Source organism: Tachyglossus aculeatus, chromosome 1, assembly GCF_015852505.1.
Source record: "Tachyglossus aculeatus isolate mTacAcu1 chromosome 1, mTacAcu1.pri, whole genome shotgun sequence".
Taxonomy (NCBI): Eukaryota; Metazoa; Chordata; class Mammalia; order Monotremata; family Tachyglossidae; genus Tachyglossus; species Tachyglossus aculeatus.
Window position 1 is genome coordinate 123724846 of NC_052066.1, and position 17263 is coordinate 123742108.

The 17263-nt window shown below is 40.5% G+C and overlaps 1 protein-coding gene across 1 annotated transcript in view; it reads right to left on the minus strand.

Moving 5' to 3' along the window:
- SMAP1 (small ArfGAP 1) overlaps positions 1-17263 on the minus strand; it is a 216309-nt gene that overhangs the window by 55827 nt on the left and 143219 nt on the right. The window contains exons 5-6 of the mRNA XM_038761762.1: positions 13689-13775; positions 7444-7524 (exon numbers count right to left, since the gene is read on the minus strand). Coding sequence (XP_038617690.1) covers positions 7444-7524; positions 13689-13775 — 168 coding nt within the window. The remainder of the gene's footprint in view (positions 1-7443; positions 7525-13688; positions 13776-17263) is intronic.

Consider the following 17263-nt stretch of genomic DNA (forward strand, 5'->3'; position numbering starts at 1 on the left):
GGGACTGAATCCAACCTGTTTAACTTATATCTACCCCAGCATTTAGAACAGTGCTTGACATATAGTAAGCACTTAAAAATGTTATAATTAAGGACCTCTGTTTGTATTCTTTCCAATGTAACACTGAGTAAACATTAATTTCCTTTATTCACTATTTCTGCTTGGCAACCTAGTACAGCCATAGGTAATGGCGCTCTGACAGTTAGTCAATCGATCTTGGCTAACCTTCTGTCCACTCTTTCCCTCTTGACTGCACTGAATGTAAGAGGGGCACATTCTTTTTAATTTTAATTTTGTTCAGTGTAAATCAGAAGGTGGCTCATGAAGCATGTGCTTCTGAATCTAATACACAGTGGGTACCAATGCATTTCACGATTATTCTAGAAATTGCTGATTTCCAAAAAACTATAAATATAGCCAACTGGTTATATGAAAGAGGTTATATAAAAGAGAAAACTGTACATTGTTTGAAGGTGAGGTTACTGGCAGGGCATAATACCCAATTATTTTGGTGTGACTAAAGATCCAAATGTGGTCATTCTAGGTTTCCCACGGGATTGTGGGTTGCTCACGAACCATCTAGAATACCAAGAGATCTAGTTGGCTGAGCCAGCCAGGCTCTGGAAAGGAAAATTTGCTGATTATATGGCAAGTTCCCAGACTGGGAACACAGTTAGTGTGTCCCATTCCTATCCTCTACCCATCATCATCATCATCAATCGTATTTATTGAGCGCTTACTATGTGCAGAGCACTGTACTAAGCACTTGGGAAGTACAAATTGGCAACATATAGAGACAGTCCCTACCCAACGGTGGGCTCACAGTCTAAAAGGGGGAGACAGAGAACAAAACCAAACATACTAACAAAATAAAATAAATAGAATAGATATGTACAAATAAAATAAATAAATAAATAAATAGAGTAATAAATATGTACAAACATATATACATATATACAGGTGCCATCAGGGATTTCAGGTGCAGCTCTGACTCTACAGTAATAATGACTGTGACGGGAATGTATAGCCTAGGACTTGACAGAACAGCAGAATTGTCTCTAAGCCAGCTGGTGCAAACAAAAGTTGATTATCTGCACATTCACTCTCATTGTCTGGAGGAACTGCTGCAGTGGTTACTGCAACAAAACAATGGAGGCTGACTTTTCCACACTCAAAGAGCAGAAACCTACTGGAGTGGACAAAGGAACTACCAGTCACTTCAGACAGCAGAGTACCTGCATTTTAAACCTTAATATGAGTGGGTATTAGAGCTTCTTCCAAAGATATGACTAAAGACTGCATTAGCATGATTTCTCACTTCTCCATCCTGCCTCTAATAGCTAACTAAAACAAATACATACCTTTTGTAAATTACACTGTGACTGTCAAATTTAATTCAAATATCAAGCTTCAAGTTGAAATGTGGTTCTTGGGTATAACTACCGACTATTCATTTACACCTAAATAAACCTAAGTGGCTTAAAACCTCTGAACAAGCAAGATGGGGAACTTCAAACCTGCTACGACTGAAATTCCAATACAACTATGTTAGATGCAAAGAACTAATCGTAAATCAAATAAATTGCTCTTTGGAATGCATTAAATTTAAGCGGACTGGCCCTTGGCCCGATGCTGTGTTGATAGGTTAGGTTGTTCAGCCATCTGAGAAAGAAGCCTACACGGTTTGGATATTAACTTTCATTTTCTTGAAGAGTAAGTTAATTCTGTGGAAAATTCATAAATTATAACCACCTCAACAAACCTTAGAGAAATTCCTGGAACAGAAATATTTGCAGAACATCTTTTGCAAATATTCTTTGGACTATTACACAGGCATAGAAAAGGCCATTCCCCTATCAGTTAGGTTCATAAACATCTTTAAAATAGCCCTGAGCATGTGGACACCGGGTGAAACGACTCACCACATCTTCTTCTCTCCTCTCCGGTACCTGGTTCATATAGTGATATTGTTACTATTTATATTAAGTGTCCATTTGGTGCAACGTACTTTAGTCAGGGCTTAGGAAGTACTAAACAAAATCAATCAGTCAAGTGCATTTACTGAGAGCTTAATGTGCGCAAAGCACCGTACTAAGAATTTGGGAGAGTACAGTATAACATAGTTGGTAGAAATGTTCTGTGTCCACAAAGAGCTTATAGTTTAGAATGGGCGACAGATATTAAAACAACTTAAGCATATCTACACTTGTACTGTGGGCCTGAGGGTAGGGTGAGTACCAAATTTGTAAAGGTACAAATCCAAGGGCAAGGATGACAGAAGGGAGAAGTAGGGGAAAATGAAAGTTGGGGAAGGCCTCCAGGAGGAGATGTGATGTTATTAAGGTTTTGAAGTTGGGGAGGGTGATCATCTGAGGTGGATGGGCAACCACTGGAGGTTCTTGAGGAGTAGGGGAACATGGACTGAAAGTTTTGATAGAAAATGATTAGGGAAAGACAGGAGGAGGCAGGGAGATCAGCAGGGAGGCTGATGCAGTAATCGAGGTAGGACAGGAAAAGTGTCTGGATTAACATGGAAGCAGTTTGGATGGAGAGGCTGATGCAGTAATCAAGGCAGAAGAGGAAAAGTGGTTGGATTAACATGGAAGCAGCTTGGTTGGAGAGGAAAAGACAGATTTTAGCAAGGGTGTGAAAGCTGAACTGACAGGACTTGGTGACAGACTGAATACATGGGTTGAATGAGAGAGATGAGTCAAGGTTATGGGCCTGCAAGATGAGGAGGATTGTGTTGCTGTCTACAGTGAAGGGAAAGACAAAGGGAAGACAGGATTTGGGAAAGAAGATGAGGAGTTTTGTTTTAGACATGTTAGGTTTGAAGAAATGTCCTTCAGGCAGCAGGAAATGAGACATATCAGGGTTGGAGAAGTAGGATTAGGAATCATCTTTGTAGAGATAGCTTAAGTCGTGGGAGTGAATGGGTTCTCCAGGGGATCCAGAACTGAGCCTTGAGGCACTCCCTTGAGAGAGGCAGAGGAAGAGTTTGCTAAAGAGACTGAGAATGAGAACTGGGAAAGGATGGGGATAGTGATGCCAAGGATTGAATGTTGGAAGAGCAGTACCACCTCATGTGTACATCGGTTCTTTTATCAACACCAATCAATGGTATTTATTAAGCACTTGCTATGTGCAAAGCATTGTCCTAAGCACTTGGGAGAGTACAAGAAAGAGAATTAGCAGACATGTACCCTGCCCACAACAAGTTTATAGTCTAGAGGGGGAGACAGACATTAAGATCAATACACAATTCATAAAATATAATTTAAAGATACGTCCATAAGTGCTGTGGGGTTGAGGGTGCAGCGAATATCAAATGCCCAAAGGTCATGGATTCAAGTGCACAGACAATACAGAAAAAGAGATTGACTGATTTCTATCAGAATTTACAGACACAAAGCTCAGACTAAGGACTTGGGAAAATGCAAAAAAAGAGAAGGCATGATGCCTGTCAAAGAATTTATAATCTAAGGAAGATGAAGTAATTTAAATGCTTACTTTTTAACAATTTTTAAAAGTCTGCCACTTCTGGAGCGAATAAGGGGCCCTCAGTTCTGTACTGCATGGATCCTGCACCACTCCCAAGTGTTTACTACAGTGCTCTGCACCCAGTAAGCACTCAATAAACAAAACTGCCTGCCTGACTGACCCCTTGGAAACCAAAAATTTCCACACACCACTAAAGGCATTACATTCCTTCCCCCGAGTCTGTCCCTAGACCATAAGTTCCTTGTGGGCAAGGATAAGTGTCTACCAACTCTACTGTATTGTACTCTCCCAAGTACTTAGGACAATGTTCTGCACACAGTAAGCACTCTATAAATACAATTGATTGAGAGATCAATCATCTATGGGTCAGACTCAATATCCAATGGCAAGACAAGATCAAGAACAATGAAGCTCTGAACCATCATCAGTTTCCTAGTCTTGAAACTCTGCTCATCTTAAAACAGCTACATTGGGTGAGTCACAAGAAGATAAGTAGTGACAGTAGTATGCCCAAACAACTGGGAACAAAGGGGGAAATGGAAAGCAAAAAGATCAAAGGACACAGTAGAACAATGTCGCAGACTATGCCGTTTTGTTGTTGAAAGCAGGGAGTCATACTGCCGAAGAAAGAACATGATATACTGCTATCAGGAAAGGAGGGGCTGTTTTCAAACAAAAGCTTCATATGGTACAAGAGACAAGATGACAAAAAAAAAAACAGGCCAGGTACCACAAACATTAAGCCTCACAACACTTTTTTAATGTGCACATTGTGATGGGACTGTGGGTCCCACATTGGCCTTTTCAGCCACTCTTTCACTCAAAGGTGACTTACACTCTCTGCAACTTCTTGTGTACTGCATCATTCACCATGTCCCTGTCTAGCGGTCATGTGCGTACATATAAAATCCAAAAGTAAAAGTTATAATACTTCAGTATTTAAGGGGCAGTATTTTATATTTTTATTTAATATTATTTAATATTATTTATAAATAATATATTATTATAAATAATATATTATTCATTATATTAGTATTTTATATTATTTTATGTTACCAACTTGTACTTCCCAAGCACTTAGTACAGTGCTCTACATGCACACAGTAAGCGCTCAATAAATACGATTGAATGAATATTTTTCACACAGATTAAAAGAAATTTTGAACAAGGGCAACAAAATCTAAAGATTCAAAATGCAAGGGTACAAAATCATCTACTCTTTCAGTTTATGTACGAAGTAATAAAAGAAAAGAACCCAACAGATTCTGTTCCAAATAGATGAAAATGCGTGGAAATTGCCACCTTGAGAGAACAGCATGCAAGAAACCTACTTTCTCAAGAGAACAATTCTTCCTTCTTAACTACTTCATGATACCTTTCTGAATCACTGATTCTTAACGGGAACATTAATACAATCAAAATTATGTTCATTGTCCTCTTTCTAAAGTAGAAATATTCTCAGTAAGAAAGTGCTCTTAACCATGTTAACTAAATCCCTGGCAGAGTTCTCTAACTTTTATTAGCTTACTTTAAGATTGCATCTAAATTGACTGCTCTATTAGACAAGTTTCCGTTGATTAGTTACTGGGTAAATTAGTCCTCTGGCCCAATTTCCTGGGTTTATGAATTCTTCCCTCACTTGCAACAGGGACTTTAACCTCTTTAAATGAGTATTTAATGGAAAGGAGATGCTTCCAGGTAGAGAAATGTCAAAGCACTTGGCTAAAGCAAGCCTTTCAATAAAAATACACCAATGGTTTTCCCCCCAAATAAGTTTTGTTTCAAGATAGAAAAAGCTGGAAAATGCATGAAATCTTGGAAATCAAGTTCATATAAACTTATCCCTAGACAGTATCAGGACCTGGCCCCAACAATATAAAACCATAGTCTTTATTCCACTTGAAATTATTCCAGGCCAATTTTGAATCCATTTGCAAGTGAAAATCAGTGTGGCCTAGTGAAAAAAGCATGGGCTTGGGAATCAGAGGATCTGGGTTCTTATCCAGGCTCCACCACTTAACTGCTGTGTGACCTTGGGCAAGTCATTTAACTTCTCTATGCCTCCATTATCTCATCTGTAAAATGGGTGTTAAGACTGTGATCCCCAAGTTGGGCATGGGCTGTGTCCGAACTGATGATCTGCTACCTACCCTAGCTCTTTGTACAGTGCCTAGCCCCTCTAGATTGTAAGCTTGTTGTGGGCAGGGAATGGGTCTGTTTATTGTTGTACTGCACCCTACAAAGCACTCAGTACAGTGCTCCGCACACAGTAAGCGCTCAGTAAATACAACTGAATGAATGAATGGCACATAGTAATAATAATGATGGCATTTGTTAAGCACTTACTATGTGCCAAGCACTGTACTAAGCACTGGGGTGGATACAAGCAAACAGAGTTGGACACAGTCCAGTCAGAGGATGTGGGTTCTAATCCCAGCTCCCCCAATTGTCTGCTGTGTGACCTTGGGCACGTCACTTAACTTCTCTGTGCCTCAGTTACCTCATCTGTAAAATAGGGATTAAAAATGTGAGCCCCACATGGAACAACCTGATTACCCTGTAACTATCCCAGCACTTAGAACAGTGCTTGGCACATAGTAAGCGCTTAACAAATACCATAATTCTTCTTAATTATTATTATGCCCTGCATGGGGCCCACAGTCTTAATCTCCATGTTACAGATGAGGTAACTGAGGAACAGAGAAGTGAAGTAACTTGCCTAAGGTCACACAGCAGACAAGTGGTGGAGTTGGCATTAGAACCCATGACCTTCTGACTCCCAAGCCCATGTTTTTTCACTACGCCATGCTGCTTCTCCATGAAGTGCAGGCTCCATTTAATACATGCTTAAATACCATTGAAAATACAAAAATATCATGTTTTAGTTGGAAATGCTGCACACGAGACTATATTTGGATTCAGCAGTTTGTATGATAACCTGTGAGGCTAACAAACAAGATCAAGCATATTCACATGCATTACATTTATGTGGACAGCAACCCTTAGACAAATAACATTTTCCATGGCAAAATATTAACTAAGAGTAATTGAATCTCTTCATATGAAGAGAAACCAATCACTTTTGTTACCATTACTTTCTTCAATCAAATTTAAGAACGTATTTTAGAAACACTTATGTGTTAGGCTTTTAAAATCCTTTGGTTGTACCTTTCTTGCCCTAGTTCTTCAGAGAAATGCAAATCAGCCCTTGTTTATTATAAGAACAAAATTCAGCAATTGGCAGTTTGCTATAATTAATCAATCATGTTTGAGTGCTCCCTGCATGCCTACCACTTACTAAGTGATTGGGAGGGAGTTCAACACTGTTGGTAGACATGATCCCTGCCCACGAGGAGCTATGGTTGCTTGCGATAAAGCTTAAATATCTGCGTATAAAATATTGCAAAAATATATTATTCTATATCATCATTATTTCAACATCAGTACCAATAATAATATTTCCTGATTTGATTTACCTTCCTCCTTGAAATTATATCCTTGAGTGGATGGTGCTAAGAAGCTGTACACCAGCAAAGGATTAAGCCACTGAATGGAAAAAAGAGGACATGCAAAGGGCCTGGAAAGTTCATAACTGAATAATCATCCATGGAGAGTTGTGAGTTAGCTGCATCATGAGTAATGAGACAGTACATTATGTTGGCTTTTTTTCTTTTATTCTGGGTAACAGAAAATTCTAGACATGCGTCATCTATACAACTTGGGTCAAAACATCCCCAAAACATACATTTAAACTTTGTGTGAAAAAGAAGTATGATGTCTGCTTAAATTTAAAGGAAATATCCAGTACCAATTGCTTTTTTTTTTTGTAATAAAATGGACAAAAAATTCAGGGAAGTCCATCCTCAATTTGGACTAAAATAAAATATATATTGGTTAGCTGGGACTACTACCAGTTCGCGAGGTTTACAACTCCTTCCTTACCTTTTCCGCTGAAAGGGATTTGGAGGGTTTTTCAGGTTCCTTTTCTCTTTTTTTCTCTTCCTTCTTTTTTTCCTTTTCTTTCTGCAAAAACAACATTTTCATAATCAGTTGTCTTTTCAAAGAAAGTGCACATTAAGTTTTAAAAGGTCATGCTGTGTGTCACTGGCAAAGTAAATGTTATCGGTTAAGATTACAGAGCATGGTGATTCTCGGAATCCAGATATCAGGCTGCATGAAAAAACCTGAGAAATGATTATATCTTAACCACAAAAAACAAAATATGATGGATGCCGATATAAAAGAATCTCTTCTCTCAGGAACTCATATGTTTATACTACAGATGTCTTACTGAAAAAATAAAAATAAAAAGAGCACATGAGTGATGCAATGTCCAGATACCTAGCTAGCTCTGGATAGGCAAACTCTAAATTCCTATTCTTTGTTCCAACCATTTATTGAGCTCACTTTCCCAAAATAAATCAATATAATGAGTTTTGAAGAAGACAAGGGAGTGGGTTTGGCAGATTAACTATAGGTGACTGCTCTTGATGACGAATTGATTGCTGTGGGTAGTCAACTGCCTCCTCTGTCTCCTACCCCCTACAGTGGAGGGTCCCTCAAGGCTCAGTTCTGGGTCCCCTTCTATTCTCCATCTACACCCATTCTCTCCCATGGTTTCAACTACCATCTCTACAAAGATGATTCCCAAATCTACATTTCCAGCCCTGATTTCTCTCCTCTGCAATCTCATATTTTCTCCTGCCTTCAGGTAATCTCTACGGATGTCCCTCAAGCTTAACATGTCCACACCTGAACTGTTTAGATTCCCACCTAAAACCTATCCTCCCCCGTCTTTCCCATCACTGAAGATAATACCACTACCCTCCCTATCCCAAGCCCTTTATCTTGGCATTACTCTCAACTTTTCTCTCTCATTCCACCCACGTACTCAATCTGTCATCAAATTCTATTGGTTCTATCTTAAAAACACTGCTAAAGTCCACTCTTTCCTCTCCATCTAAACTTCTACCGCGCTGATCCAAGCACCTACCATATCCCGCCGTGACTACTACATCTGTCTGCTCCGACTTCCCCGCCTCCTGTCTCTCCCCACTCCTGTCCATACTTCACTCTACTGCCTGGATCATTTTTCTAAAAATACATTCAGTCCATGTTTCCCCAATCTTCAAGAATCTCCAATGGTTGCCCAACCACCTCCGCATCAAAAAGAAACTCCTTACCATTGGCTTTAAAGCATTAAATCATTGTACCCCACCGCACCTCAGTGATCTTCTACTACAGCCCATTCTGCACACTCCATTCATCTAGCACCAGCTTACTAATGTGCCCCAATCTTATCAATCTTACCTCCGACCCCTTCACCATGTCCTGTCCCTACCCTGGACCTCCCTCCCCATCCTTATATGCCAGACTACTACTCTCCCCATCTTCCAATAATTATTAAAAATCCCCACAGCAATTACGAACATAGCTTTAAATGATAAGTTATTGATTTAATTCATGTCTGTTTCCCCCTCTAAACTTTAAGTTCTTTTAGGGCAGGGATAATGTCTGCCAACTCTGTTGTATTGTACTCTCCCAAGCACTCAGTATGAACCTCTTCACATAGTAAGCGCTCAATAAATACCACTGATTGACTGACAGCCACAAAGTGAATGGCTATCTTTCACAGCATGAAATGTAACGTTTTCAAAATGTTACAAGGCTATTTGGAAATAGCTTGCCAGAAAAATTGAAATCCCACTAGCAAAGTAGACAAAGAGAGTGCATATTGTCCCTGAAATTTTCAACGTGATGGGTAAATGGTTAATTTAAACAACTTTCAAGTGTTTTCAATGTCTCTTATCTGGAACTAATGGAACTATGCTCTTGGATCTGACCTTTGGGCATTTGACGTTCACCTTACCCTCAACCCCACAGCACTTATGTACATATCCGTAACTTATTTATTCAAATTAATGTCTGACTTCTCCCTTCAGACCGTAAGCTCATTGTAGGCAGTGAATGTGTCTGCCAACTCTGCCATACCGTACTCTCTACCAAGTGTTCAGTATGGTGTTCTGTACATAACAAGCACTCAGAAAATGCCAATGATGATATCTTTAGGAAATCTGTTTTTAACACTAACCAAAATTCATCCATATATTAAATAAATAAAACTGATCCCAGAAGGCAGCAATAAAAGAAGAAAGCCAAGAGTGTAGAGTTTTAATTCCCAAACCCTTAAAAAGGGACTGCAGCTAAAAGGGCTAACCAAACATTGGACATCAATAGAAATGGGAACATCAACAAAAAATAAGATCTAGTTTGCCCCTATATAAACCTGTGATACAGCCTCCCTAGAAATAGGTTCTGAATTATTCTGAATGCTTCACTCAAAAATGACATTAAGAGGAGGAGGTGTTATGGTGACTAGTACTGAGGTTTGGGGGAGGGAAGGGTGGCATGCGGCTGCTTCGTATAATGTTTGGGGTCCTCAAACCGTATGTATGGGGAAACACTGGAAAAACCAGGAGGACTGAGTGGGGCGGTTAGTTATTGGCAGTAGCACGGTAATGAAAAAAACATGAGGAGTTTGGGATTGGGATATTTAGGGCAGTAAGGAGCACCCTGGAGAAAATGCAACAGGTTACAACATAAACAGATAATCTCATCATCACCAGAAAGACTACTGATGATGGCAAAATGAAAGGGGCAGGGAAATCACACACACACACACATGCAAACAATTTTTCTGGCAGACAGAAGTTGTCCAAAAACATAGGTCATACTAGCTTTTGGTATGGACTACAAATACTCCTGACTGGAGCACACCCTGAAGCAAACAGTTCAGGTGACTTTGGACAAGTCACTTCACTTCTCTGTGCCTCAGTTACCTCATCTGTAAAATGGAGATGAAGACTGTGAGCCCCACATGGGACAACCTGATAACCTTGTATCTATCCCTATGCTTACAACAGTGCTCGGCGCTTAACAAATACAATTATTATTATTATTATTATTAGTAGTAGTAGTAGTAGTAGTAGTAGTATTAGTATCCCATACCTGCCAGGGTGACACCAGAAGTGATGAAGCCTTCTTTCAGGGTGGAAGAGGGGAGAGGGAAGAAATGTTGGAGGGAATGGAGGCAATAATCTTTTCTCTGCCAGCTGGAGTCCACCGCTCTGTACATCAGTGTAAAGGCGAGCCAGTAAGCTGCATAGTTGTGGACCTCTCGACTTACCTCGTCTTGGATTGGTAATTACTCCAGGGGGATGAGAGGATTCTTTCCCTTTCTGGGGAGTTCTCTTACAGGAACCCCAGTACACTGTAGATTCATTCAATCGTATTTATTGAGTGCTTACTGTGTGCAGAGCACTGTACTAAGCACTTAGAACTGTACTATGGGAGATGGCTGTCAGCAACAGGAGGAGCAAAGAGCCAAAAGGATCAGGAGGAAGGAACCAGCTTCCTTATAAGACTAAAAAGATAAGGGCTTTGCCACATGGAAATATACAAGGCTGAGAGTGGGCATAATCTAAATTTATGAAATAATTATTAATCAAAGGTAATTCCTGAGTGCTCATTCTGGGCACTGCACTGTATTCAGTCCTTGGAAGAGTTTAACAGAGTTAGTAGAATGTTCCCTACATTCAGAGAAAATCAAATTCTAGTTTATAATCTAGTGGAGACTACTGTGTTAGTATTTATTGGGCATTTACTGTGTGCCATATACTGCACCAATGATGAAGGTGCAGTGTTTGCCAGTCACAGTCTGCCTTGTTGTTATGGTACTTGTTAAGAGCTTACCAAGTATAAAACACTGTTCTAAGCACTAGGGTAGGTACAAGAGAGGCTGTGCGGCATAACAGACAGAGCTCAGGACTGGGAGTCGGAGGACCCGGATTCTAATCCCGGCTCTGCCAATTGCTTGCTGTGTGACCTTGGGCAAATTACTTAACTTCTCTGTGCCTGAGCTACTTCATCTGTAAAATGGGGATTAAGACTGTGAGCCCCATGTGGGACATGGACTGTGTCCAACCCGATTACCTTGCATCTGCCCTAGCACTTACAATGGTGCCGGGCACTTAGTAAGCGCTTCACAAATACCCTTAGAAAAAAGTTACTTAGGTTGCCTCCAAACGTTCCTGTGCCGCACGGGGGCTCACAGTCTTAAGTAGGAGGGAGAACAGGTATTGAATCCCCATTTTACAGCTGAGGAGACTGAGGCACAGAGAAGTTAAGTGACTTGCCCAAAGGCATAGAGCAAGTGATTGGCAGATCCAGGATTAGAATCCAGGTCTTCTGAGTCCCAGGCCCATGCTCCTTCCACTATGCCATGCTGCTTCTTGTGCAGTCTAGACTGTAAGCTTGTTGTGGGCAGGGAATATATATATCATCCAAACCACTACCCTGCTGGTTCAATCTCTCATCCTATCCCGACTGGATTACTGCATCAGCCTCCTCTCTGATCTCCCATCCTCCTGTCTCTCCCCACTTCAGTCTATACTGCACGCTGCTGCCCGGATCATCTTTGTGCAGAAACGCCCTGGGCATGTTACTCCCCTCCTCAAAAATCTCCAGTGGCTACCAATCAACCTACGCATAAGGCAAAAACTCCTCACTCTCGGCTTCAAGGCTGCCCATCACCTCGCCCCCTCCTACCTCACCTCCCTTCTCTCCTTCTCCAGCCCACCCCGCACCCTCCGCTCCACTGCCGCTAACCTCCTCACTTTGCCTCGTTCTCACCTGTCCCACCGTCGACCCCTAGCCCACGTCCTCCCCCTGGCCTGGAATGCCCTCCCTCTGCACATCCACCAAGCTAGCTCTCTTTCTCCCTTCAAAACCCTACTGAGGGCTCACCTCCTCCAGGAGGCCTTTCCAGACTGAGCCCCATCTTTCCTCTCCCCCTCCCCATGCCTCCCGCCCTGCCTCCTTCCCCTCCCCACAGCACCTGTATGTATGTTTGTACAGGTTTATTACTCTATTTATTTTACTTGTACGTATTAACTATTCTATTTTGTTAATGATGTGCACCTAGCTTTACTTCTATATATTCTGATGACTTGACACCTGTCCACATGTTTTGCTTTCTAATCTGTCTCCCCCTTCTAGACTGTGAGCCCGTTGTTGGGTAGGAATCGTCTCTATATGTTGCCAACTTGTACTTCCCAAGTGCTTAGTACAGTACTCTGCACACAGTACTCTGCACACAGTAAGTGCTCAATAAATACGACTGAATGAATGAATGAATCTACCAACTCTATTGTATTGTACTCCCCCAAGTACTTAGTACAGTGCTCTGCACAAAGTGCTCAATAAATGAAGGAACTGGATAGAAGGAGGAAATGGGACAGGAAAGACACAGAAAACAAGTTTATTCCCTAACTACACCTTTTCCACTTTCCCTTCCCCAACTCCTCACTCATGCTGTTTCACCAGCCTGGAACACCCCTCCTCCTAATCACAAATTCACCACATCCCAGTTCAGCTGTGTCAACCCAACTCCTACCTTTAACCCCTTCATATTTTATTCCTCAGCATTCATAGGTACAGGCACACTATGTGTTTATATCAATGGTTAATCAATTATTTGTTCAATTTATTTCTCCTTCTTGCAGTATTTCCTTGCTATAGGCTTCTTCCCATTTTCTTATTGGTGAATAATTTTCTCCCCAAGAAATTGTAAGCTTCTTAAAAGGTACAGAAAGTGTGTCATTACTTTGTGTTGTGTGTTTAGTGTGTTGTTTACCTCAAGCACTTAGGAACAGTAGCATATACTGGATAAACATAAGAAATGTGAACAGAAGTCCTGTCCACCAAAAATACTGATAGCTTCAAGAAGGACTTGGAAAACCTGCAGCAGTCCATAAAGGGAGATTAGAAGGAAAGTAAGGGATGTAAAGAGAAAGGTGCGAATGTTAGATGGTTCAGGGAGGGTTAAATACATGATGAATTATTAGAGGAAAAAATTAGGGGTGTTGGAAAATACATCATTAATCATTTTTCATGAGAGCAAGCGTCCAATTCCGCACACAGTAAATGTTCAATAAATACGAATGATGGATTTGTTTATCAGTCTGGGAGGTCTCTGACACAGAACACTGGTCCCAGGCGGACTCAATGACAGCAGTTCTTAAGTTTCTCAGAAAACTTACTGAATAGTAAATGCAGCAGAATTAACAATGGGCATTAGCAAAAGCAGACTGCTTAGGAAAAAAAAAAATCACTAGAGATTGCAGTACCTCCAATTTGCTTTTTTCAGCAGCAGCAGCAGCAGCTTGCAGAGAAGGAGAGGATGCCAAAGGCTGAAGAACATCAGAAGAGGACATCTGTATAAAGCAGATGAATAAAATGAAAGGGAAATCAAAGCAGATAATTGGAATTAAGCAACCAAAGGAGAGAGGCAGAGAAACACATTCATTTCCAAAGATCCAGAAGCACTTAGAAAATCCAAATACCAGAGGAAGAACAAGGCAAGAAAGAAGAAAGCACTGCAATTTGTCTTCTCAATTTCACTGTTGGCATTTCTAAAGGTAAAAGGATTTATCAGAAAACAGTGAATGATTTATGAGGAAATTCACCAGGATAAAAAAAAAAAAGTTAAATGTAAAAGGATACAATCACATCGCAAGCATGAGAAAATAATTAAATTTCCTTCATTGTTCAGGTTTATCTAATGTGACTTCTGAAATATTAATGTCCTCAGGCATGAAGACACACTGTCCCAAGTGACAGGGGAGAGAAGAGATAGTCTTTGTTTTCATTCACTGTAACAGATTATTTTAGGAATGAAAACCAAGAGAGACCTCGAAGGGGAAAGGATTTAATTAAAGTTCTAATCAACCCTATTTTAGAGGCAGAAGCTGCTAGAAAAAATGAGTGGATTCATAAAAAACAGCACCTGAATGCTAGCCAGCAAGACCTATTACAAAGCAATTTATACACATTCTTTTCTAGGATCAGCTTGCACTACCACTATTTCCAGCACAGTACCTCCAGAATTACCCAAAGGTATTATGAAGCAGTTATAATCGCAATAGAGGCAATTTATACATGAAAATGGGCTTCATCTAAAAAACATTTTCACATTCTTCCTAGCCTATTTCTATACGTGTAGTTGATCACTTTAATGGGAGCATTATCTTTGTGCTCTTTTTACTGCCAAACTGCAACTGAAATAAGTTTACAAAATGTACAGTAGATTTTCAGAGCTATAAAACTGACATCTCCATTCCGCCCTATCATATCGATAGTGTCTAAAAGGAAATTTTTAAAATAAATGGAGCTACTACAGCATAGGTCATTATGCCGTGTCAAAACAACATTATTTAAGTGACAAGTTCTCATCCGATCCTACTGTCATTCTGTTTAATGCTGACTTCCAGCTACAAGTGAGAATTCAGAATTTTTTTCTGTAAATTGATGTGTGCTTATATGAGAACCAATTCTGAAGATTCTTGATATTGATCATCCCACACCAGGCATTAATTAATGTTAATTAAAATAATATGTTTGGGGAAAAAACTAACATGAAATTAAGAGAATCAAAATCTGGTACAAGAGACTTGCTTGCAATGCCACTGGACTGCCTCCATTTTAATAATAATAATAATAATGATGATGGCATTTGTTAAGTGCTTACTATGTGCAAAGCACTGTTCTAAGCATTGGGGAGGATACAAGGTAATCAGGTTGTCCCAGGTGGGGCTCACATTCTTAATCCCCATTTTACAGATGAGGTAACTGAGGCACAGAGAAGTTAAGTCACTCGTCCATGGTCACACAGCAGACAAGTGGTGGGATCGGAATTAGAACCCATGACCTTCTGACTCACAGGCCCGGGCTTATCCACTATGCCATGCTGCTTCTCAATAATAACTGAGGTATTTGTTAAGCGCTCACTATGTGTGAGGCACTGTACTAAGCACTGGAGTTGGACACAAGCAAATCGGGTTGGACACAGTCCCTGTCCCACGTGGGGCTCACTGTCTCAATCCCCATTTTACAGATGAGGTAACTGAGGCCCAGAGAAGTGAAGTCACTTGCCCAAGGTCACAGAGCAGACAAGTGGTGGAGCCAGGATTAGAACCCAGGACTGACTCCCAAGGCCCGTGCTCTAGCTACTGTGCTATGTTAGATTTATTACTACTCTACCGTAAAAGATTAAAATTGATGGGAAATCAATCAGTGCAGAATTCTCTATTAAGCACTTGGAAAGTACAATATAACAGAGTTGGTAGCCACGATCCCTGCACACAAAGAGTTTACATTCTAGAGGGTAAAATATAGTATTTCAGATACCAAAATTCATGACCCCTTTTAAGTGTCAATTCAGACAGCTTTCCCCATTCCAGGCAGACACCAAACACAGAACAATTTGAAATAATCTCTCCAAAATTATACATGTTGGGCAAAAAGGCTAGTCCTAGATGATAAACAATATAATTAGCCGGAAGGATGAGGAGTGTCTACAGAGCACTGAACTAAACCCTCTCCCTCAAACACTTTGATAATGACCCTCCTCCAGCCCCAGAGCACTTATGTACATAGCCATCTGTAATTTATTTTAAAGTCACTCTCCCTCTCCTGTCTGTAAGCTCCCTGTGGAAAGGGACGGCCTATACTTCTCCTTTGTACTGTACTCTTCCCAATTCTTAGTACAGTGCTCTGTGCACAGTAAGTGTGTAATAAATATCACTCACTGATTGACTGATTGAAGCACAACAGCATTTCCCCGAGTGTTATCTTCAGAAATGTTCTCTGTCTCCCCCTTTTAGACTGTGAGCCCACTGTTGGGTAGGGACTGTCCCTATATGTTGCCAATTTGTACTTCCCAAGTGCTTAGTACAGTGCTCTGCACATAGTAAGCACTCAATAAATACGATTGATGAGAAATGGGTGGGTGGGGGGGAAACACCAAAAAACTGGGCTAGGCCACCTCTGGACCTAGAACAGGCTTGGTATACATAGATTTGGGGGTGAGGAATAAGGTCTGCTCTATCACTCCTCCTCAGTTTGCAATCTTAAGTCCATCAATCCTTTCTTAGGAAGTTACAGAGATAGCCATTTGGTGTTTTCAGGGTAGAGTGACAAAGAAGAATGGCTGAATCTAACTAACAGGCTGAGGCCACTTTCCATTACGGACACAATTTATGGGAAGCAACCAGGTATGGAAAAAAGACTGGCTCACATCTGGGCGCTGTGAACTGATCTGTAGCATATTGCCTGTTGGGTCTATATTATTTTGGCTGTTTGAAGAACTGGGAGAGTTACCACTACAGACACCCGGTAATATCCGAACCCTGCTACATCCACCTATTCTCTCACCACGGGAATTTTCTGTTAAAATCGGTTTAAATTGAAACAAAGAACAATTTTTCTATAGTATTAATGGTCTGAAAAATCCTGACCTCGGGCAAACCGACATTTCAACCACACTCAGGTTCCCTCCAGGGTCAGAATCTATCCTTTTCTTTTAATATATCTATAAATTATAGCATGCTGAAATTTGGTCTAGGAACTGTTATATGTGTTAAGCCTGGATATGAGCAGAATGGCCTAGAGCAAAAAGCACCAAAGTCACTATTATCCAAGGGATTATTTGAAGACATAAACTCACAAATTATTTCTTGGACTCTTTTAACTCTTAATAGATCAGACTTTCAATTAAAGGTACAATTCTCACACTGAAAAATCACTGAAGCTATATAAACCCATTTGCTTGAATTTGGAGTGTGCTGTAAGCCACTGTTAGACTCAAAAATTGTATTTCACTTAAAATATTTAGTCACCTTATCAGTTCATAGTAATGTTACAA